The 23,907-nt window shown below is 48.4% G+C and overlaps 1 protein-coding gene across 1 annotated transcript in view; it reads right to left on the bottom strand.

Moving 5' to 3' along the window:
• Nucleotides 1-23,907, bottom strand: part of ENG (endoglin) — a 231,310-nt gene that overhangs the window by 25,359 nt on the left and 182,044 nt on the right. The window contains exons 11-13 of the mRNA XM_078646665.1: nucleotides 23,056-23,163; nucleotides 18,321-18,578; nucleotides 18,081-18,159 (exon numbers count right to left, since the gene is read on the bottom strand). Of these exons, the coding sequence (XP_078502791.1) occupies nucleotides 18,081-18,159; nucleotides 18,321-18,578; nucleotides 23,056-23,163 (445 nt within the window). The remainder of the gene's footprint in view (nucleotides 1-18,080; nucleotides 18,160-18,320; nucleotides 18,579-23,055; nucleotides 23,164-23,907) is intronic.

The following is a 23,907-nucleotide window of genomic DNA, read 5'->3' on the forward strand; positions in this document are numbered from 1 at the left end:
AAGGAAAGTACGGCGCCGGTCGAGGAGTCGAGGAAAGTACGGCACCGGACGAGGAGTCGAGGAAAGTACGGCACCGGACGAGGAGTCGAGGAAAGTACGGCACCGCACGAGGAGTCAAGGAAAGTACGGCGCCGGTCGAGGAGTCGAGGAAAGTACGGCACCGCACGAGGAGTCAAGGAAAGTACGGCGCCGGTCGAGGAGTCGAGGAAAGTACGGCACCGGACGAGGAGTCGAGGAAAGTACGGCACCGGACGAGGAGTCGAGGAAAGTACGGCACCGCACGAGGAGTCAAGGAAAGTACGGCGCCGGTCGAGGAGTCGAGGAAAGTACGGCACCGGACGAGGAGTTGAGGAAAGTACGGCACCGGACGAGGAGTCGAGGAAAGTACGGCACCGCACGAGGAGTCAAGGAAAGTACGGCGCCGGTCGAGGAGTCGAGGAAAGTACGGCACCGCACGAGGAGTCAAGGAAAGTACGGCGCCGGTCGAGGAGTCGAGGAAAGTACGGCACCGCACGAGGAGTCAAGGAAAGTACGGCGCCGGTCGAGGAGTCGAGGAAAGTACACGCCGGATGAGGGGTTGAGGAAAGTACGGCGCCGGTCGAGGAGTCGAGGAAAGTACACGCCGGATGAGGGGTTGAGGAAAGTACGGCGCCGGTCGAGGAGTCGAGGAAAGTACACGCCGGATGAGGGGTTGAGGAAAGTACAGCGCCTGAAGTGGAGAAGTCGTATTTTGGATTTCAAAAAATACCAAAAAGAACAATGAAAACAGGAGGTGAGCCTACAGTGGCCCCCTACTTTGAACCCCCACCCCGTGGCTCGATAGCGCTGATGTGCCGCCCCCCCCTTCCTCAGGAGTACGCCACGCCAGGTGCAGGACCGATGAGGAGTCCTCCTTCCCTTCCTGCCTGCTGACTCTTGGCTCAAGGAAGGCCACCTCAAGTTCCCTCATCCTCCTGACTCGTCAGATGCAGGAACGGCGAGGAGGCCTCCATCCAAGCGGTGGAGGAAAGACTGCGCTTTGTAAATTTGTATTTATTTGTCCGACCCTCACCGCCTCAACTTTTATTCAAATGTGGCCGCGAGCGAATCTGCATCTTGTATATATGTCACTAGCACCTCCAGCGTCTGTCGTCACTACCATTCTTACCTGAATTTAGAGTTTCTCTGTTGTATCTTTTGTGTAACTCATGGACTCTGAAGTCCTTATGTAATGTAACTGTGGGGGGGGGCATCAAAGCAACGCTCTTGACCACCCTTCGAGGTGCACCCCTAAGATCCCAGGGCAAGTAGAGTGAAGGTAAGGACTGACGCCAGGGCCCCCCGAGTCTGCACGATGGGGACCCTGCACAGGGTGTGCGAATCGAGGGCCATATTATCAAGGACAGGCGATACATTATCACCGCTTTTATCGGCAGGAAACTCCCGCTAAAGCGGCGATAATGGGCTTGATAATATGCCCTTGTGAATTCCCATAGCAGCCCGGGTCCTGGTGTTAACCTGGGCTTCTATGGGAATTTACAAGGGCCTATTATCAAGCCCATTATCGCCGCTTTAGCGGGAGTTTCCTGCCGATAAAAGCGGTGATAATGTATCGCCCTTGCTTGATAATATGGCCCCTAGCTCCCACTGGAGCCTTCGATCATGCAGGAGCTATAGGAGAGAGGGCACTTCATCTTCCAACCCCTCCGCGCGCCGCAGAAGACACAAACCAGAGGCAGAGAGGCCCGAGAGAGCTTTAAACTGAAAAGCGGCAACAGTTGAATGACTCTGAGCGCCCCCCTCACTCCTGGCAGAGAGGGGGGGTCCTCAGTTCAAAGAAAGACGAGATGAGGCGCTAACCGGGGCGCAGTGGGTCAAATTTATCGACACTTTGCGCTGGTTTGCGTCACTTATGTTAGGATGGCCTGGGGTCTCCGCTATGGGACAAAGTTCCAGCCTGGATGGGCCTGGGGCAGTGCTTAACTTGAGCCGGGGGGGGGGGGGGTTCCAGTGTTCATCACCACTTTATGACAGTTTGCCACATGGTGGTGCTGTTTGTCCAACTTAGAAAGGAGCACGGCCACGTTTGTTTTTTAATTTGTGATGCACTGAGGCAGATGCATCAAACATGCCATTTGCGGTCCCTTATTAGCGAAAAACAAGGATTCGCTAAGAAGGAAGCCCGTGCTTGTAGGAATCACATGTGCACAATCCTTTAGACACCCTGGCACCCTTGAAATTGCATGCACAACTTGCGAGTACCTAATGGGTACTCGTAAATTGCGCATGCAATTCCTGTTCATTCCTATGGCCAATTATTAGGAATCACAATTTTTGCACCCCTGGAGTTGTGAACATGGGCACGTGCGTATGTAACCTGGACTTTGTCACACTTGGAGGGGGGTGCCTCTTAGAACCCCGCAGGCCCTTCTCGCGGTGTGGGCGGGGTCTGGGGGTCACACGTGGAGGGGGTGATGGTGGCAGTGCTGTCTTTACTGTCCCTGGCAGGGCTGCTGGGGGCAGTGGGGGTCCAGGCTTCAGTTGCCTCTCCTGACCAGGGCACCGGCACTCCTGTGTTTACAAGTTAAGCCCTGGGGTCTCGCCTGGAAGGTTCCACGCAGCTGCCTCTGAGCTGCTCAGGGTCACGGGTCCAGGGCCCCGGCACTCCTGTGTTTACAAGTTAAGCCCTGGGCCTCGCCTGGAAGGTTCCACGCATCTGCTTCTGAGCTGCTCAGGGTCACGGGGCCCAGGGCTCACGCTGCAGAGGCGACACACTTCCACGAATTGGAGTTAAAAATAGATTTTGAGAGCAGGGGTGGGTGGGGCAGCTCACAGCCACGGCTGTGCAGGCAGATAGCGCCCTGAAGGGGCCCTGCCCTGAGCCAGGGGCCACACCCAGGCACGGCAGCCCCAGGGAGGCTTCTGGGACGAAGAATCCTGCTTTTAACTTGTTTTTGTGCCCCTAGAGAGGCCCCTGAGCTCGTCCCTGTACAGAGAGATCTGCCCATTCCTTCCTTGGACTCGCGACCGTCACCTCACGGGACCCCGCGGGCTGCCACCACCTCACCTGCTGTGCAAGACCAAGACCAGTGCCAAGAAACCACCTGGGCACCTTCGAGGCGCTGGCCCCGAGGAGAACCGCTCAGTGCCTGCAACTGGGACCGTGAGAAACCAGGGAGCCCATGGATGAAAGCAGGAGCCACCAGGACTTGACTCCTCAGAACACAGTGAACTCTTGTTAAGATCAGGAGCCCCCCTGGCCATGTCAGTGAACATGAACTTTTCATACCACCCTGGAGCGTAGAGGTCATGCCAGAACCAATCCATCCTTCACAACATACCAGGGCAATGATAAAACCAGGAGCCGACGAGGCCATGCCAGAACCAATCCATCCTTCACAACATACCTGGGCAATGATAAAATCAGGAGCCGACGAGGCCATGCCAGAACCAATCCATCCTTCAAAACACACCTGGGCAATGATAAAATCAGGAGCCGACGAGGCCATGTCAGAACCAATCCATCCTTCACAACATACCTGAACAATGATAAAATCAGGAGCCGACGAGGCCACGTCAGAACCAATCCATCCTTCACAACATACCTGGGCAATGATAAAAGCAGGAGCCGACGAGGCCACGTCAGAACCAATCCATCCTTCACAACATACCTGGGCAATGATAAAATCAGGAGCCGACGAGGCCACGTCAGAACCAATCCATCCTTCACAACATACCTGGGCAATGATAAAATCAGGAGCCGACGAGGCTACGTCAGAACCAATCCATCCTTCACAACATACCTGGGCAATGATAAAAGCAGGAGCCGACGAGGCCACGTCAGAACCAATCCATCCTTCACAACATACCTGGGCAATGATAAAATCAGGAGCCAACGAGGCCACGTCAGAACCAATCCATCCTTCACAACATACCAGGGCAATGATAAAATCAGGAGCGATCCAAGCCCTGTCTGAAACCAGGTAATTGCTTAAGAACACACGCAGTCTAATGATAAAATCAGGAGCCGCCAGGCCGAGCCAGGAAAGAGGCGCGCTCCGCATTGTAGGGTCGTAAAGTAGGCGCCACCCGGGCCGGGCCTCGCACGGGGCCCCTGGGCAGGGGGTCCTGGGGCTGCCCCTGTGCCGAACCGGAAGTGGTGAGCTCAGAGGTCTGTGCTTACTCTCTGGCTCCATGACCTGTGGCCCCCTGGGGCCCCCTGGGACCCCCACTACCCTGGCCCTCCTCACTCAGCAGAGCTCACTGCACCATGAGATGAGGCAGAAGGAACCACTGATCCCTGCAGGGACTTCACCCGCAGGAGCGAGAGGCCTCACAAGAGGAGAAGGACAAGTGTGGAGGAGACATGGCCTGTGCCCCCTGGGGCCCCCTGTGGCCCCCTGGGGCCCTCCTCACTCAACAGAGCTCGCTGCACCATGAGATGAGGCAGAAGGAGCCACTGAAACCTGCAGGGACTTCACCCGCAGGAGCGAGAGGCCTCACAAGAGGAGAAGGACAAGTGTGCAGGAGACACAAGCAAAGAAGACACAAGTGGAGGTGAAACACCGCAACAAGAGGCGCTATGAATGACGTATCCACTTTGAAATGAACGAGAATGATTCATTCAAAGGTCTCTTCAGATGGACTCCGAGCAGAGCTGGAAGGGGGACAATAATCAGAGTTAAAGCAGACGTCTCTAGCAGGTCGCAGGTCACCCTTGAGGTTCAAATGTTCACAGCCTTGCACGAGTTCTGTATTATCGTCATAACACTTGTTGCTATGTTCCTTACAACAAGCAGATGACGCTGCACAACGAGTTGTGGATAATCCATCTCCCTCCACCTGTCTGCTCAAGATGTGTCCGTCGCCAGATGTGTCCGTCTCCAGATGTGTTCTGATGTGAAGGCGCAAACACCAAAGGATGCCTTCAAGAGGGTTTATTCTCCAGAGAAAGAACCTGAGCAGCTTCTTGCCAGACATGGCTGGACCATCTGCTGATGACGTCACAGAGGTGACGTCACATCAGAACCTCTGGAGCACCATTCGAGGCAGAAACACAAGTGCACATCACATGGAATATAACACTCTCAAACCACAAGAACACACTGGGAGGCGCTGCCATAGTCATGGGGGGTAGAGTTTACTATAATGGAAGGCCTTCCTTCAGATAATAGAGAGGGCGTGAGTTACTTTTGGAAGTGTCTCTGGAGGAGGAGAACTTTGAGGTCAGTTTTGAAGGCCTGGGGGGGGGGTGGTGGTCCGGAGCTTTGAGGTCAGTTTTGAAGGCCTGGGAGGAGGCGGTGGTCCGGAGCTATGAGGTCAGTTTTGAAGGCCTGGGAGGAGGTGGTGGTCCGGAGCTGAGGTCAGTTTTGAAGGCCTGGGGGGAGGCCGTGGTCCGGAGCTTTGAGGTCAGTTTTGAAGGCCTGGGAGGAGGTGGTGGTCCGGAGCTTTGAGGTCAGTTTTGAAGGCCTGGGGGGAGGTGGTGGTCCGGAGCTTTGAGGTCAGTTTTGAAGGCCTGGGAGGAGGTGGTGGTCCGGAGCTTTGAGGTCAGTTTTGAAGGCCGGGGGGAGGAGGTGGTCCGGAGCTTTGAGGTCCGTCTTCAAGGCCTGGGAGGAGGTGGTGGTCCGGAGCTATGAGGTCAGTTTTGAAGGCCTGGGAGGAGGCGGTGGTCCGGAGCTATGAGGTCAGTTTTGAAGGCCTGGGGGGAGGAGGTGGTCCGGAGCTTTGAGGTCAGTTTTGAAGGCCTGGGAGGGGCGGTGGTCCAGAGCTTTGAGGTCCGTTTTGAAGGCCTGGGGGGAGGCGGTGGTCCGGAGCTATGAGGTCAGTTTTGAAGGCCTGGGAGGAGGTGGTGGTCCGGAGCTTTGAGGTCAGTTTTGAAGGCCTGGGAGGAGGCGGTGGTCCGGAGCTATGAGGTCAGTTTTGAAGGCCGGGGGGAGGAGGTGGTCCGGAGCTTTGAGGTCCGTCTTCAAGGCCTGGGAGGAGGTGGTGGTCCGGAGCTATGAGGTCAGTTTTGAAGGCCTGGGAGGAGGCGGTGGTCCGGAGCTATGAGGTCAGTTTTGAAGGCCTGGGAGGAGGGGGTGGTCCAGAGCTTTGAGGTCAGTTTTGAAGGCCTGGCGGGAGGAGGTGGTCCGGAGCTTTGAGGTCAGTTTTGAAGGCCTGGGGGGAGGAGGTGGTCCGGAGCTTTGAGGTCAGTTTTGAAGGCCTGGGAGGAGGGGGTGGTCCAGAGCTTTGAGGTCAGTTTTGAAGGCCTGGGGGGAGGAGGTGGTCCAGAGCTATGAGGTCAGTTTTGAAGGCCTGGGAGGAGGCGGTGGTCCGGAGCTTTGAGGTCAGATTTGAAGGCCTGGGAGGAGGTGGTGGTCCGGAGCTTTGAGGTCCGTCTTCAAGGCCTGGGAGGAGGTGGTGGTCCGGAGCTATGAGGTCAGTTTTGAAGGCCTGGGAGGAGGGGGTGGTCCAGAGCTTTGAGGTCAGTTTTGAAGGCCTGGGAGGAGGAGGTGGTCCAGAGCTTTGAGGTCAGTTTTGAAGGCCTGGGGGGAGGAGGTGGTCCGGAGCTTTGAGGTCAGATTTGAAGGCCTGGGAGGAGGTGGTGGTCCGGAGCTTTGAGGTCCGTCTTCAAGGCCTGGGAGGAGGTGGTGGTCCGGAGCTATGAGGTCAGTTTTGAAGGCCTGGGAGGAGGGGGTGGTCCAGAGCTTTGAGGTCAGTTTTGAAGGCCTGGGGGGAGGAGGTGGTCCGGAGCTTTGAGGTCAGTTTTGAAGGCCTGGGAGGAGGCGGTGGTCCGGAGCTTTGAGGTCAGATTTGAAGGCCTGGGGAGAGGCGGTGGACCGGAGCTTTGAGGTCAGTTTTGAAGGCCTGGGGGGAGGTGGTGGTCCGGAGCTTTGAGGTCAGTTTTGAAGGCCTGGGGGGAGGTGGTGGTCCGGAGCTTTGAGGTCAGTTTTGAAGGCCTGGGGGGAGGTGGTGGTCCAGAGCTTTGAGGTCAGTTTTGAAGGCCTGGGAGGAGGCGGTGGTCCGGAGCTTTGAGGTCAGTTTTGAAAGCCTGGGAGGTGGTGGTGGTCCGGAGCTGAGGTCAGTTTTGAAGGCCTGGGGGGAGGCGGTGGTCCGGAGCTTTGAGGTCAGTTTTGAAGGCCCGGGGGAGGTGGTGGTCCAGAGCTATGAGGTCAGTTTTGAAGGCCTGGGAGGAGGTGGTGGTCCAGAGCTTTGAGGTCAGTTTTGAAGGCCTGGGAGGAGGCGGTGGTCCAGAGCTTTGAGGTCAGTTTTGAAGGCCTGGGAGGAGGTGGTGGTCCAGAGCTTTGAGGTCAGTTTTGAAGGCCTGGGAGGAGGTGGTGGTCCAGAGCTTTGAGGTCAGTTTTGAAGGCCTGGGAGGAGGTGGTGGTCCAGAGCTTTGAGGTCAGTTTTGAAGGCCTGGGAGGAGGCGGTGGTCCGGAGCTTTGAGGTCAGTTTTGAAGGCCTGGGAGGAGGTGGTGGTCCAGAGCTTTGAGGTCAGTTTTGAAGGCCTGGGAGGAGGCGGTGGTCCGGAGCTTTGAGGTCAGTTTTGAAGGCCTGGGGGGAGGTGGTGGTCCGGAGCTTTGAGGTCAGTTTTGAAGGCCTGGGGGGAGGTGGTGGTCCAGAGCTTTGAGGTCAGTTTTGAAGGCCTGGGAGGAGGTGGTGGTCCAGAGCTTTGAGGTCAGTTTTGAAGGCCTGGGAGGAGGCGGTGGTCCGGAGCTTTGAGGTCAGTTTTGAAAGCCTGGGAGGTGGTGGTGGTCCGGAGCTGAGGTCAGTTTTGAAGGCCTGGGGGGAGGCGGTGGTCCGGAGCTTTGAGGTCAGTTTTGAAGGCCGGGGGGAGGTGGTGGTCCAGAGCTATGAGGTCAGTTTTGAAGGCCTGGGAGGAGGCGGTGGTCCGGAGCTTTGAGGTCAGTTTTGAAGGCCTGGGGGGAGGTGGTGGTCCGGAGCTGTGAGGTCAGTTTTGAAGGCCTGGGAGGAGGTGGTGGTCCGGAGCTTTGAGGTCAGTTTTGAAGGCCCGGGAGGAGGTGGTGGTCCGGAGCTTTGAGGTCAGTTTTGAAGGCCTGGGAGTAGGTGGTGGTCCGGAGCTTTGAGGTCAGTTTTGAAGGCCTGGGAGGAGGTGGTGGTCCGGAGCTGAGGTCAGTTTTGAAGGCCTGGGAGGAGGCGGTGGTCCGGAGCTGAGGTCAGTTTTGAAGGCCTGGGAGGAGGCGGTGGTCCGGAGCTGAGGTCAGTTTTGAAGGCCTGGGAGGAGGCGGTGGTCCGGAGCTGAGGTCAGTTTTGAAGGCCTGGGAGGAGGTGGTGGTCCGGAGCTGAGGTCAGGTTTGAAGGCCCGGGAGGAGGCGGTGGTCCGGAGCTTTGAGGTCAGTTTTGAAGGCCTGAGAGGAGGAGGTGGTCCAGAGCTTTGAGGTCAGTTTTGAAGGCCTGGGAGGAGGCGGTGGTCCAGAGCTTTGAGGTCAGTTTTGAAAGCCTGGGAGGTGGTGGTGGTCCGGAGCTGAGGTCAGTGTTGAAGGCCTGGGAGGTGGTGGTGGTCCGGAGCTTTGAGGTCAGTTTTGAAGGCCTGGGAGTAGGTGGTGGTCCGGAGCTTTGAGGTCAGTTTTGAAGGCCTGGGAGGAGGGGGTGGTCCGGAGCTTTGAGGTCAGTTTTGAAGGCCCGGGAGGAGGTGGTGGTCCGGAGCTTTGAGGTCAGTTTTGAAGGCCTGGGAGGAGGGGGTGGTCCGGAGCTTTGAGGTCAGTTTTGAAGGCCTGGGAGAAGGGGGTGGTCCGGAGCTTTGAGGTTAGTTTTGAAGGCCTGGGAGGGGGTAGTGGTCCGGAGCTGAGGTAAGTTTTGAAGGCCTGGGAGGAGGTGGTGGTCCGGAGCTGAGGTTAGTTTTGAAGGCCTGGGAGGAGGTGGTGGTCCGGAGCTTTGAAGTCAGTTTTGAAAGCCTGGGAGGAGGTGGTGGTCCGGAGCTGAGGTCAGTTTTGAAGGTCTGGGAGGAGGCGGTGGTGGTCCGGAGCTTTGAGGTCAGTGTTGAAGGCCTGGGAGGAGGCGGTGGTCCGGAGCTTTGAAGTCAGTTTTGAAAGCCTGGGAGGAGGTGGTGGTCCGGAGCTGAGGTCAGTTTTGAAGGTCTGGGAGGAGGTGGTGGTCCAGAGCTGAGGTCAGTTTTGAAGGCCTGGGAGGAGGTGGTGGTCCGGAGCTGAGGTCAGTTTTGAAGGCCTGGGAGGAGGTGGTGGTCCGGAGCTTTGAGGTCCGTTTTGAAGGCCTGGAAGGGGGTGGTGGTCCGGAGCTGAGGTCAGTTTTGAAGGCCTGGGAGGAGGTGGTGGTCCGGAGCTTTGAGGTCAGTTTTGAAGGCCTGGGAGGAGGCGGTGGTCCGGAGCTGAGGTCACTTTTGAAGGCCTGGGAGGAGGTGGTCCGGGGCTGAGGTCAGTTTTGAAGCCCTGGGGGGAGGCGGTGGTCCGGAGCTTTGAGGTCAGTTTTGAAGGCCCGGGAGGAGGTGGTGGTCCGGAGCTTTGAGGTCTGTTTTGAAGGCCTGGGAGGAGGCGGTGGTCCGGAGCTGAGGTCACTTTTGAAGGCCTGGGAGGAGGTGGTCCGGGGCTGAGGTCAGTTTTGAAGCCCTGGGGGGAGGCGGTGGTCCGGAGCTTTGAGGTCAGTTTTGAAGGCCCGGGAGGAGGTGGTGGACCGGAGCTTTGAGGTCTGTTTTGAAGGCCTGGGAGGAGGCGGTGGTCCGGAGCTGCGGCGGAAGTGAGTTCCAGATTCTCACCGCGTTGCCTGAAAAGGATTGGGCCATCGATCTTTCCTTCTTGAAAGTGGGAGGTTCAAGCAGTAGATTCTCCGCATTGCGTGAAGGTCTCGAGCCTCCAGAGAGTTTGAGTTTATTCGCCAGGTAGCGAGGAGAGGAGGAGTGCAAGGCTTTGTGGGTAATGCAGGCGGTCTTGTAGATAGCTCTAGCCTCGAAGGGAAGCCAGCGGAGGGTGGATAACATCGGTGTGATATGATCGCTTCTTTTGGCCCCATACATGAAACGAGCTGCTGAGTGGAGAATAGATCTAAGGGGGGACAAGTGGGATTTGGGTCTTCTGAAGGCCCAGAGGGCTGGACAGAGTCAGTCACACCGCGGCGTCTGGCCCTGAAAGGTCAGGGGAGAGAGGTGGGGCAGAACTTTGGAGTGGGGGGGGGGGTGGATAGAGAGACGAGAGGGGGCTCTAAGGGGGGAGGTTGTGGGCAGAGCTTTGGGGGCAGAGAGACAAGAGGGGGGGCTTTGGTGGCGAGGAGGAGGAGAGATGGAGACAGAGGCTGAGAGGCCCAGTGAGAGGCCGCACGGGAGCCTGACAGACTCAAGGCCTCTCTGCTGAGCTTCCTGTGGGAGGGGAAGTGACCCCGACTTCCTGCCCCCCCCTCCAGATGGCGCCTCCTTCTCCTTCCAGAGACAAATCAAAGGCTTCGAGAGGCTGGAACCAGCCCTGACCCCAAGATGTGTTTACAGAGGCAGGACTGGGCGAGAGACAGGGCAGGGGGGGGGGGGGGGCAGAGCCCCCGGGGTGGGGGGGGGGGTCAGGGCTTGCTCCCAGACACAGCGGGTTGAGGCGCTAGACTCCTGCCCACCAGAAGCTCTGTGCAGCAGACTGGAGCCTGGAGGAGCCCCCCCCCCCCCAGCATCACCGGGGGCTGCCCCCCAAGAGCTGCTCCTGCCCCCCAGGAGGACATGAAACACCCGCTGGCATCTGGAGGGAGCAGAGACAGACCAGTCCCACGTCTGTCCCTCAGGCCACTAATGCTCACCAGGACCAGCACCCACGGAGGCCCCCAGCGGTCAAACCGATTCTTCATAGTTAACTCTGAACCCCTTCACCCACGAGAGATGTGACATTCATGGAACTTTAATAAACAATTATACTGCCCACTTACATGAGACACACTCCTCATTCCACAGCACAGGAGACAGAAGCCACATCTAACAGCAGCACACCGAGGGGCAACACACACAGGGAGAGGTGTGGCGCCGCGGCCAGGGCGACTGACGTTGGAATTTGGGGACCACGGTTCGATCCCCGGCTCCTGCGGCAGGTTAGCCCAGCACCATGTGACTCTGGGCAATAGCTCGCTTAATCTTCCCGACGGCACCCAGCGCCTAGAGACCCTTACGGGTGATTGTGCGCTTTACAAATGTGGACTTTACTTTTACTTACACTCAGACTCCTGTAGGAAGTGATATTCACCTTAAACAGTCCCTCCAGGGTCACACATAGGAGCGTGGGGCACACCTAGTGTCGTTGCACACACAGACGAGTTACACACGTGAAGGTATTGCACAGTCCAGGATAAGGGAGCCAGTCCTGAACAGGAGCCACAAAAACGAGGTAAAGATTGTGGCCTTTAAAGTTCGTGGGTTCCAGCAGCAGCCAAAGGCAAAGTAAACCCTCTCTTCTCTCCACAAGATCACACTAAAGCAACGGCAGAGAGAGGGGGTGTGTTTCTGGGCCTGAGCCCAGCGCGTCATTGTATTAAAGTCAGGTTTGATCTTATACATTCTTGCTTTTTCAAGGTTACATATAACAATAAAACTACAGCCTGTGGGGACCCGTATCTGCTGTAATGTCTTCTGGACAGTCCATACAGGAACACGTGGGACACAAGACACCAGACCCACTGTTTGATGTTACGTTACATCACTTTAAGTATATTCCTTGTTGCTTGTAATGTGTAGTATGTCGCAATGAATTTTGTGTAACGTGTTTTCTTTTGTCAGGTGCTGTTTTTCATAGTTACTCAATGCGCCTCCTCGTCCGTCTGGACGGTGTGTTTCCCCTCTCTCGGTTCTGCCCAGAGGTCTCCGGTCGGTTGTGTTGTTCCCTTATGTGGCCTCAACACCCTCGACTTTTGTATATGTTTTTGGTATGTCAATTTTTCTACTATTTAGTGTATGGCTTTTTTATTTTTCTTCCTTACTCCTTTTCTTAGTCTTTTATCTCTTTTCGCCTGTCTTTTTTTTCTCAGAACTAATTTATCATATTTTGTTGTTGTTCCTATGTTATGTCTTTTTTCGATCCTTTTCATTCTATTCTTTTTTCTTATTAATTTTATTCTTTCTTCCTCTTTTTCTACAATTCCATTTTCTTTTTCGTATACTACCTATCTTTCTATGTTGTTACATGTTCATTGTTATATCTTATTGTACTTTTGCTGTTGTTGCATTTTAAAAGTTATTATCGCTTGTGTTAACATTTTGAACCTACTATTGCATTGTAGATGGCTTTAGATTCATTTCATGGATCGTTAGAGGTTTAGGATCCCCTATAAAACGTCACAGGGTTTTATCACATATTTCTAGCTTGAAGGGTGACATTGTTTTGTTACAAGAGATTCAAATCTCAGATACAGCAGTGACTGAGCTCAAAAGGCAATGAGTTGGTCGGATGTTTGCACCTTCTGGTCCAGGGAAACGTAATGGCGTTTCTATCTTATGTCAGTGGCACCGCGATATACACGTCATCGCCCAGGGTACTGACGATGAAGGTGGATGGGTTTCAGTTTTTTTATTTGTTGATAAAATCCCCTTAACCATTTTCAACCTACGAGCATCTGCTAATCCAGATAAGTCCTTTTGGACTCAAGTGTTGTCTAAATTGAGGACTTCTAATGAGGATTATTTATTCGTAGGGGGCAATTGTAACACTGTTTTTGACCCTATCACAGACAAACGCTCTAAAGCTCAATTTATTCCTTCACATGTGAATTCTCAGTTTAAATCTACAATATTTCTAAGATCTCTTGTTGATGCTTAGAGATAATAATAAAAATAATATTAATAATCCTGTATTTGTAAAGCGCACATCTACCCGTAGGTTTCCGGCGCTGGGAGCCAACAGGAAGATTAAGCGAGCTTTAGCCCGGAGTCACATGGTGCTGGGCAGACCCCTGCCGCCGGAGCCGGGGATCGAACCGTGATCCCCAGCGTCCGGCGTCAGTGGCGCTGGCCGCTGCGCCACACCTCTTCCACCCGACTCTTCAAGAGTATACTTTAGTTTCCCGGCTCATTTTTCTCAATCCCAAATAGACTATTTGTTTATATCTAAAGCACTCGCTCAACATCTCATACAATAAGATACAGGATCCATATTAATCGCAGACCAAGCCCCAGACACTACGGGTTTCGATCTCCTTCCACTCACTCCTGGCACTAGAGGATCGAGATTTAGTAACTCTCTTCTTTTGGATCCCAAGTTTACACACGCTTTTAAACAATTTGCCAATACATTTTTTCGGGAGAGTGAAACTCCCAGCATTTCCCCTCAAACTATTTGGGATACTTTAAAAGCTGCTTCTAGAGATTTCAATATTTCTTTTGTAGCCCAGAAACAGAAATGATCTTCAATTAATATAAAATCACTCAACTCCCATTAAAACAATTAGAACTCTCCTCTTATAATACCCAATCTAAAACTGACCTAGATGAATTAGTCAATTCTAAATTTACATTTAATAAGCTTTCAACAGAAATTGCTAATGGCAGGCAGTAAAACGTCTTGGGAATGATCGTAAGATTAGAAAAGAGCGTATTAAAATTGATTCTCTTTTAACCTCTACCAATAGTACTGTTCATAAAAATGTAAATATACTTTTGGAATTTACTCAATGTTTTCAGACCCTTTATATCCTGGAATCTCAATCTACCCAACAACATTCTCCTAAATATTTATCATCTATTTCTCCTCCTTCCAATTCAAAAGTTGATTTTTCCTAATTGGAAACTGATATTCAAATTCAAGATATTTTTAATGCTATTTGTTGTACTAAACATGGTAAAGCTCCAGAGCCTAATGGTTTTGCTATAGAGATTTAATCCTATTTTATCAAATTTCTCGTACCAAATTACACCAACTTTTTCTTTACTTTATATCCACTGAGCCATCTGGTGGTTCTTCCCCAAAGACAACAAGAATCCTAAATGATGCCAAAACTATCATCCAATTCCCTTAATTAATTTAGAATAATAAATATGTGGAAATATCCTAGCTCTCCGCATAGATAATTTCTTAACTCAGCTAATTGGGAAAGAACAATGTGGTTTCATTAAAGGTAGGCATCTTACTCTTACTGACAATACTAGATTCTTTTTTAATGTTCTTAGTAGGTGTAAATCATATACATTCCCTTTAGCAGCGGTGTCTTTGAATGCAGAAAAGGCATTTGATAGAGTCAGTTGGCCTGTTATTGTGCCTGCACTTTCTTGTTTTTTTATCTAAACTTATTAACTATGTTTCTTTGTTGTATTCTTCCCCTAATTCCTCTATTTTAGACAATGGTCTTACGTCTCCATTATCTCCCTTCACAGAGGTGTTCGATAAGGTTGTCCTCTTTCTTGTCTATTATTTATTCTTCCTTTAAAACCTTTCTCAATAAACATGTGTTCAAATCCAGACAACACAGATTTTGTTTTGGGAGATAAGCAGTTAAAACTCTCTGTTTACGCTGATGATATTTTACTTTTTTTTCATCCACAAACTTTACCAGCTTTTTTTTTTGAGGTTGACAACTTTGCATCTATTTCTGGTTATAAGTTAAATGCTGACAAATTTGAAATTCTTCCCCTATCTTTCATGTGTATTTTGCTTCTTCTTCTTTTTACTGGAATTCAGATAACATCAAATATCTTGGATTGTGGTTCACTGATTCTGTAAAAAATACCAGGGGCCCGATGTAGGTAATCACAAAATACTGATTCTTAAATACCGAATCATACCGATTTGGTATTTAAGAATCGGTAATTGTGATGTAGTTAAACAATCAGTATTTTTTACCGATTCTGTAAGATTCGGTATTTACCGATTCGGTAAATACCAAATTGGTATTTGCCATTGATTCCTATGGGCCTTGAAGCCCATAGGAATCAAAAGCAAATACCGAATCGGTAAAATTACCGAATTGACAGGGGGAACAGGGTGTCACTTTGACACCCTGTTGCACCCCTGTTTCAGGCTTGTGTGCCATGTGACACACATACATGCCCTTAGGGCATGTATGTGTGCCACATGGCACAGGTGTACATGCACAGATGTGCATGTACACAGGGATTCGTTATTTACCATGTAATAGTATTACATGGTAAATACAGAATCCTGGAAGCCCTGTAGCACTGTTAACAGTGCTACCTACATTTGAAAACATACATATTCGGTAATTTTACCGATCGGTAATTTTACCGATTCGGTAAAATTACCGATTCGGTAAAATTACCGAATATGTATGTTTTCAACACCCCTACATGACAATGTCCAAATACCGGTCGGAAACGGCCGAAAATTGGTATTTTCGGCCGTTTCCGACCGGTATTTGGGCACCTACATCGGGCCCCATATCTTTATATTTTAAAACATTACTTACTGTATTAAGTTAATTTTCACTTTGCTGGAGTGCTTTATTTTTTTCTTGGTGGGGTTGTTTAGATACTATAAAAATGATGTTAGTTCCCATAATATTATTTTAGCTTTCAAATATGCCTGTGAATATTCCTCATTCCCAATATAAAAAATTGTACTCCATCCTATCTAAATTCGTATGGTATAAAAGGCCTCCAATGTCTCTCCAAAAACTCAAAGACCAAAACATATGGGGTGAGGGGTTAATTTTCCGTATTTCCATGCAAACCATCTAGCTTTTATTATTAAACAACCTTTTTCTCTTTCAGGAAGAAGATTCTGTACAATCTCCCTTATGGACTGATCTTGAAAAGTCCTTTTTTCATCCTTTCTCATTTATGGAATGTTTGTCTTTTACGTCTAAGCCTTCATCACTATCTCTTCCGGTTTATAAGAATACCTGCAAGGTGTTTCAACCTATGTTTATCTCCTATAGAAATCCAAAAGAATGTTTTTTTACAGTCAACAATTTGGCATAATACTTTTGTTAAGTAACATAATAAACCCATTTTTGACAGATTAGTATGCTCAGGTCCTCACATGGGTTTATCAGCTTTTTCAGAATGATGCTTGATTCCCTTCTACTTTCACATCAAGCCAAATAGATGTCATTACTTTCTGTAATTCAATCTTCATTCTAGAATCTTCTTCATATTTCTACTCCTTCTTCCCCAAAATCCAATATAAGCAAGATTTTGTGTACATCCCCTTCCTTATTTCAAACATGTAATAACTCCTATAAAAACTAAAGATAAAACAGAGGTGGAACACTTTTGGAAAATTGGTTTACAAACTATACGCCCGATTCGCAAAGGCAATCTGAGACATACTCTTTTGCTCTCGGGCTGGAGTCTCCGGCTCGGGCCTGATGAAGTGTAATCAATGTGCCGGAATGAAATCTTTACAAAAAGGAACATTAGGAACGTTAGAAAAATGGAAGTGGAGGTCAAACTTTGGTCTAACACTGCAGTTAACACTGAGGGGAGCGCAAATTGTAGACCATGATGCAAAGGAGCAAAGTTTTCTGGGATGTGATGTAGTGTCTGGCCACACAATTTTCCCTGCCCAAACAGTTTTTTATGACCTCCTCCACCATTTATCTCATGGTTCGAATGTTCATTTTTGTAAAAATTGCGTTCCAAGTCATTGATTGCACTTCATCCGGTCCAAGCCAGAAATTCCGGCCGGGGTGCAGAGAGTACGGCTTGAGCCGGTGATTCCGGCTTGACTGTGGATTTAAAGATACGACTCGTAAATGACCTCTGTGAATACTAAAAGTTGTAAAGTTAGACTTTTGTCTCAGATTGCTTTTGTGAATCGGGCCCTACATTTTCAATTTAGATTTGGAATTCCGATTTGGAATGAAATAAGGTAATCTTCTAGAGTGACTAATGCACCCGAACCTTATTTTTTATCTATAATAGACTCTTGATCACTCCTTCTACATTGCATACGACAGACCCTACTATCCCTTTACCTGCTGGTCATGTTCCGCTGATCCAACACATCTTAAGCATATGCTGATTGAATGTCCACATATTTATAAATTCCGGTCACAAATTTGGTGACAGATCAATACTATTTTTCGCAGGCACATTCCGTTTACTTTAATGAATTTTTTTTCTAGATAGCGTTTCAGAAGATTGAGGAACTCAGTCTAAAGTTGTCAACATTATTGATTTACTTCTTGCCGTTGTCTTTCAGCAGATTACAGAAGCACGGAAGGAGGCTTCGAAGGTATCTTTTCAGACTCGTGGTATAGAGTCCGTTATAAGCACAGATTAGATACCGCATACATTCACCCTGTTACTCTTGCGATTAAAAGAGCTCTCTTAGGGTTACCCTAACACATGTCTTAGATTGTTCTGCTCCCAAGTCATATTTCCAAAACCCTCAAATTGAAGAGGTCCCTAAACGTCCATGAGTTTATTTTTTATCATTGTTCGTGTCATTGTTAATTCATAGATCTTTGCATCACTGTTATATAATTATCAGCGTTTTCATGATGGAATCTGTTGTTGTTTTTTGTCTTTCTCTTCATCTCTTTTCTTTCTATCTTACTTTTTTCAATGTTTACATTAACGTTTATATTTCTATGAATAATGCATATGTTTTGTATTGACCTACAGTTATAACCACCCACACAGGGAAGTGGTACCCACCGCCTCATACTGCGCTCTGGAAGCGTGTGACGCACACATACATGTACATACTCAAACACAGATCACCTCAGCGTGATGTGATACATTTCTGAACTGAGGAAGACAATACACACCCAATCACGTTGCACATCTGGAGCAAGAACTTCCCTCGAACGGACATATTCAAAGGGGAGACATCCGGGCCCACAGTGGGCCCGATTCACAGAACTAACTTAAGACAAAATCCTAAAATTACTACCATTTTGGTACTCACAGAAGGCACTTACTCAGTTCTGTAATCACAGAAGTTAGGACTCCTAACTTTAGGACTCCTAACTTTACTACTCCTAAACTGAGAAAAATACTAACTTTAAGACTTTCGGTCTTCACAGAAGGCATTTAGGAGTCCTAAAGTTAGGACTCCTAACTTCTGTGAATACCGAAATAAGTAAGTGCCTTCTGGGAATACCAAAATAGTAGTAAGTTTAGGATTTTGTCTTAAGTTAGTTCTGGAAATCAGGCCCCGTAAGCCCACCCGGATGGATTTCACTCACCCCGGATCCCACGAACACTCAAGAACTGGAAGTAAACTTACCTTGACCGAGACTAGTTGGGCTCTGGCCGGTGATTGACAGGTCTAAAGATGCTTTCATAAGTTTGCTGTCCGAGCAATTCTGTAAATGAGAAGACAGATGTGAAGTGATGAAGTGTGCCCCTGACAGTTACCACATCTGTCTACATCCAGGAACAGAAATCCCTTAAAGCTCACCTAGGCCCCCCACAGCCTGCCTACAACACACCCTGCCCCCCCCCCGCCAGGTGAAGAGACACTCACCGTGGCATGGTCGGGCTCCAGGCAGAGCGCACAGGCCAGGACCCCGGTGCAGGCGGGTGGGCCCGCGGGGGCGCGATGCACGAAGGTGAACCGGAAGAGCCGTTGGGTGCTGTCCACTTCCACGGGCTCCAGGACCTGCATGGTGGGCATCTTCGGGGCATCTCGGGCAATCAGGACCCTGCCCTTCTCCGTGCCCTGGGTCAGCGAGCACTCCTGGAGCCGCAGGAGGGCGTGGCCGGCTGCGCCGCTCACCGACACCTGCCAGGGAAGACGACAAGAAACGAGGGATGAATGAATGAATGAATGAATGAATGCATGGATGGATGAATGAATGAATGAATGGATGAATGAATGAATGGATGCATGGATGAATGAATGAATGAGTGAATGAATGAATGGATGGATGGATGAATGAATGAATGAGTGAATGAATGAATGGATGAATAGATGAATGAATAGATGAATGAATGAATGGATGAATGAATGAATGAATGAATGAATGAATGAATGAATGAGTGAACAGCAACCATCCAGTACTCCCCTGCTTACGCACACGGCTCTCAACATCTCATCTGATTCTTACAGCCGGGCGGGCGTTGCAAAGCATCCTGTCTGCCAGACTGACAACTCCCGCTCCATTCAGAGCAGGAGAGCGGCCATGTTTTCGTGACAGAGTCTCTGCTGGCTCAGTCAGAAGAAACCAGTGACCAATGGGTCAAACACCATGAAACCAGTGACACTGGGCGCCAGGGTGGCCGCCCCGCGTTCCAAAGTCACTGCTTCCTGCCTGGAGCCACCAGGGAACGCCTGGCGCTCCCGAGCAATAAATGGGATTATTGACCCCACTCAGTGGTAAAAACACTGAGTGTGTCAGCGAGATTCATTTTTTTGAACCACAAACTATTGCTTTGGGAGTTTGTTTTTGAAAAATAAAAAATGTCTGCGGTGCTGGAGCCTTGAAGATGGAGTCGGCAGAGCAAAGCTTCACCGCCTCCTCTGGAGGCTTCGAGGCCTTTAAATATGGTGGACCGTGTTCCACCAGAGCAGCGAATGAATGAATGAATGAATGAAAAGACATTTATAGAGCGCATGGCTACCCGGGCGTGTCTCAGCGCGGGAGGGGGCAGAGGCTAAGGGGTGCGTCCCTCTGCTGACCTGGCAGGACTGGGGCACGCTGCCAATCTGAAATAAAGACCCATAGACTCTGCCCAGCATGCAACACTCCCAGGAGCCCCCGCCTGGGGGGCGGCGGTGGGCGGGGCTAATAGAGCCCGTGACGCAGATCTATTTCTCCTGCCTACCACCCCTTGACCCACCACCACATGTACCAGGAGGCGACACAGAAAAACAACGATACACTGCACGGTGCCGCACACTTTAATTTAACAAATATATTTCATTGCAAATCAACCGGTCAGCACCTAGAATCCTTTTTGGAATGTACAAAGCCCAAATTGTGATTAGGTAACTCAAAGTAGGTGGTGAGGCATTCGCAAATTAGAAAGGATCCCCATGGGCCACTTCCTGTTTGGGAATGTTGGAAAAGATTTTTTTAAGACATAACATAAAGTGTGTGTGTAAAGCGCACTTATCACCCAAGGTCACCAAGGCACTGAATAACATATGTTTATTGTTAAGCTCAATGCAACTCATTTTATCCACCTCAGAAGGATGAAGCTGAGTGGACCCCCCCAGATTTGAACCTGTGACCATGAGGTCAAACACGAGCCGCTACTGTTGAGTTAGAATTAGTACATCTCTACGACTTATAGGCACCTGCCTTTAAATATTTTGGCCCTCAATATTCTGCTCCCGATATTAGTACACCGCGATACTTTCATGTCGATATTCAGTTCTCGATATTAGTACCCCACGATACTTTAATGTCGATATTCAGTTCTCGATATTAGTACACCACGGTACTACTGATGCCGATATTCTGTTCTCGATATTAGTACACCACGATACTACTGATGCCGATATTCAGTTCTTGATATTAGTACCCCACAAAACTATTGATGCCGATATTCTATTTTCGATATTATAGTACAGCACAATACTATTCGTGCTGATACTCTGTTCTCGATATTAGTATACAACAACACTATTGGTGCCGATACTCTGTTCTCGATATTAGTATACCGCAACACTATTGGAGCCGATATTCTGCTCTTGATATTAGTACACCACAATACTATTGATGTCGATATTCTGTTCTCGATATTAGTATACCACAATACTATTGATGTCAATGTCACTATACTTTTCTCAATATTTGTACATCACGATACTATTGATGCCGATATTCTGTTCTCGATATTAGTACACCACAATACTATTGGTGCAGATACTCTGTTCTCGATATTAGTACACAACAACACTATAGGTGCTGATACTCTGTTCTCGATATTAGTATACCACAACACTATTGGAGCCGATATTCTGCTGTTGATATTAGTACACCACAATACTATTGATGCCGATATTCTGTTCTCGATATTAGTATACCACAATACAATGTCACTATCCTTTTCTCAATATTTGTACATCACGATACTATTGATGCCGATATTATGTTCTCGATATTAGTAATACCACGATACTACTGATGCCGATATTCTATTCTCGATATTAGTACACCACAATACTATTGGTGCCGATGCTCTGTTCTCGATATTAGTACACAACAACACTATTGGTGCCGATACTCTGTTCTCGATAGTAGTATACCACAACACTATTGGAGCCGATATTCTGCTCTTGATATTAGTACACCACAATACTATCGATGCCGATATTCTGTTCTCGATATTAGTATACCACGATACTATTGATGCCAATACTCTGTTCTCAATATTAGTACACAACAATACTATTGGTACCGATACTCTGTTCTCGATATTAGTATACCACGACACTGTTAATGTTGATATTCTGTTCCCGATATTAGTACACCACGATACTATTGATGACGATATCCTGTTCTCGATATTTGTACAGGACGATACTATTTATGTCACTATCCTTTTCTCAATATTTGTACATCACGATACTATTGATGCCGATATTCTGTTCTCGATATTAGTATACCACAATACTATTGATACTGATATTCTGTTCTCAATTTTAGTACACCACAATACTATTGGAGCCGATATTCTGCTCTCGATATTAGTACACCACAATGCTATTGATGCAGATATTCTGTTCTTGATATTAGTACACCATAATACTATTGATGCTGAGTTTCTGCTCTCGATATTAGTACACCACAATACCATTGATGCCAATATTCTGTTCATGATATTAGTATACCACGATACTATTGATGCCGATATTCTGCTCTCGTTATTAGTACACCACAGTACTATTGATGCCAATATTCTGTTCACGATATTAGTATACCACGATATTATTGATGCTGATATTCTGTTCTCGATATTAGTACGCCACAATACTATTGATGCTGATATTCTGTTCTCGATATTAGTACACCACAATACTATTGATGCCGATATTCTGCTCTCGATATTAGTACACCACAGTACTATTGATGCCAATATTCTGTTCACGATATTAGTATACCACGATATTATTGATGCCGATATTCGGCTCTAGATATTAGTACACCACAGTACTATTGATGCTGATATTCTGCTCTCGATATTAGTACACCACAATACTGTTGATGCTGATGTTCTGTTCTCGATATTAGTACGCCACAATACTATTGATGCTGATATTCTGTTCTCGATATTAGTACACCACAATACTATTGATGCCGATATTCTGCTCTCGATATTAGTACACCACAGTACTATTGATGCCAATATTCTGTTCACGATATCAGTACACCACAATACTATTGATGCCGATATTCTGCTCTCGATAGTAGTGCACCACAGTACTATTGATGCCAATATTCTGTTCACGATATTAGTATACCACGATATTATTGATGCCGATATTCGGCTCTAGATATTAGTACACCACAGTACTATTGATGCTGATATTCTGTTCTCGATATTAGTATACCACGATATTATTGATGCCGATATTCGGCTCTAGATATTAGTACACCACAATACTATTGATGCCGATATTCGGCTCTCGATATTAGTACACCACAGTACTATTGATGCCAATATTCTGTTCACGATATTAGTATACCACGATATTATTGATGCCGATATTCGGCTCTCGATATTAGTACACCACAGTACTATTGATGCCAATATTCTGTTCACGATATTAGTATACCACGATATTATTGATGCCGATATTCGGCTCTAGATATTAGTACACCACAATACTATTGATGCCGATATTCTGCTCTCGATATTAGTACACCACAGTACTATTGATGCCAATATTCTGTTCACGATATTAGTATACCACGATATTATTGATGCCGATATTCGGCTCTAGATATTAGTACACCACAGTACTATTGATGCTGATATTCTGTTCTCGATATTAGTACACCACAGTACTATTGGAGCCGATATTCAGTAGAACTATCTGTAAGGAGAGCCACAGAGTGAACCCGGATGTCATGTTTCTTTTGGTGACTTTTATTATATTCGTGCAGGAAACATTTTTTGTTCAAATCTGAAAATCATGCAGCGGAGGATGGAATATGTAGTAAGTATGCAGACTCCATTATGATAGAAGGCACAGTTATATTACTCCAGAGCCCTGGTTAGTGCTCACCAGCTGGGCACATGCCACATACCTGGGCATAGGTCTTCACGCCTGCCTGGATGGACTCCGAGGGGGTGGTGAAGTCTGGATTCCCATAAACACTCAGTTCCACCGATGGAGGTACGCAAACAAAGGGCACCTGTGGAGGAAAGAACTCACCGGTCAACAACAGAGTGTGAGGAGGCAGAGAGAGCAGACATGCACCAGGAAGACCCGAGAGACAAGAGAAACAAGCATTTGCAATGCAGGAGGTCTCACATTTGTGAAAGCTAGAGCTGTTGGTGTTGAAAATTAAAATGTTTTTTACTTTTGTTTTATTTTTATGCAGTGGAGTGAAGATATTTGCATAGCACTATTGCCATTCGTATGACCTCAGGGCGCTGGAAAACCACAAAATGGGAAATAGGTTATGAGGTAGGGGAGACAAGAGTAAGATGCTGGCCTGGAAAAAAATAACAGCTTCCTGGAAATAGCAAACACTCACCGAGAATGGAAGATTGAGGAAAGCATGTTAAATGGAAGCAGGAACAGCATAGTTACGTTAACGCTTTTACACTTATTGAGTAATCATTGAGAGTTTTTGCTTAAAAAGTTAGGAATATGACTTCAGGGTCGGAACAACTTAAGCAGCATTGTTCAAAAAGATGTGGTTTAATAAGACCAGATCCACGAACGCAGGGCCGCGGCACATTTTATAAAGTAAAATGGATAAATCTCTTGTTTACTCCCATAAAGAGCAGAACGCCCAGTATATGAAGTATCTACAATGCACTCCGCGTTAACAGCACCGCCGTCACTATGGAAACATTAAAATATTCACTGTGCATTCCAGGCGCAGTGCTTATACACAGACGCGTCAATACGCTCCACTGTGGGGGAGGTA

This window comes from Lissotriton helveticus, chromosome 5_2 (assembly GCF_964261635.1).
Source record: "Lissotriton helveticus chromosome 5_2, aLisHel1.1, whole genome shotgun sequence".
NCBI classification, from domain to species: domain Eukaryota; kingdom Metazoa; phylum Chordata; class Amphibia; order Caudata; family Salamandridae; genus Lissotriton; species Lissotriton helveticus.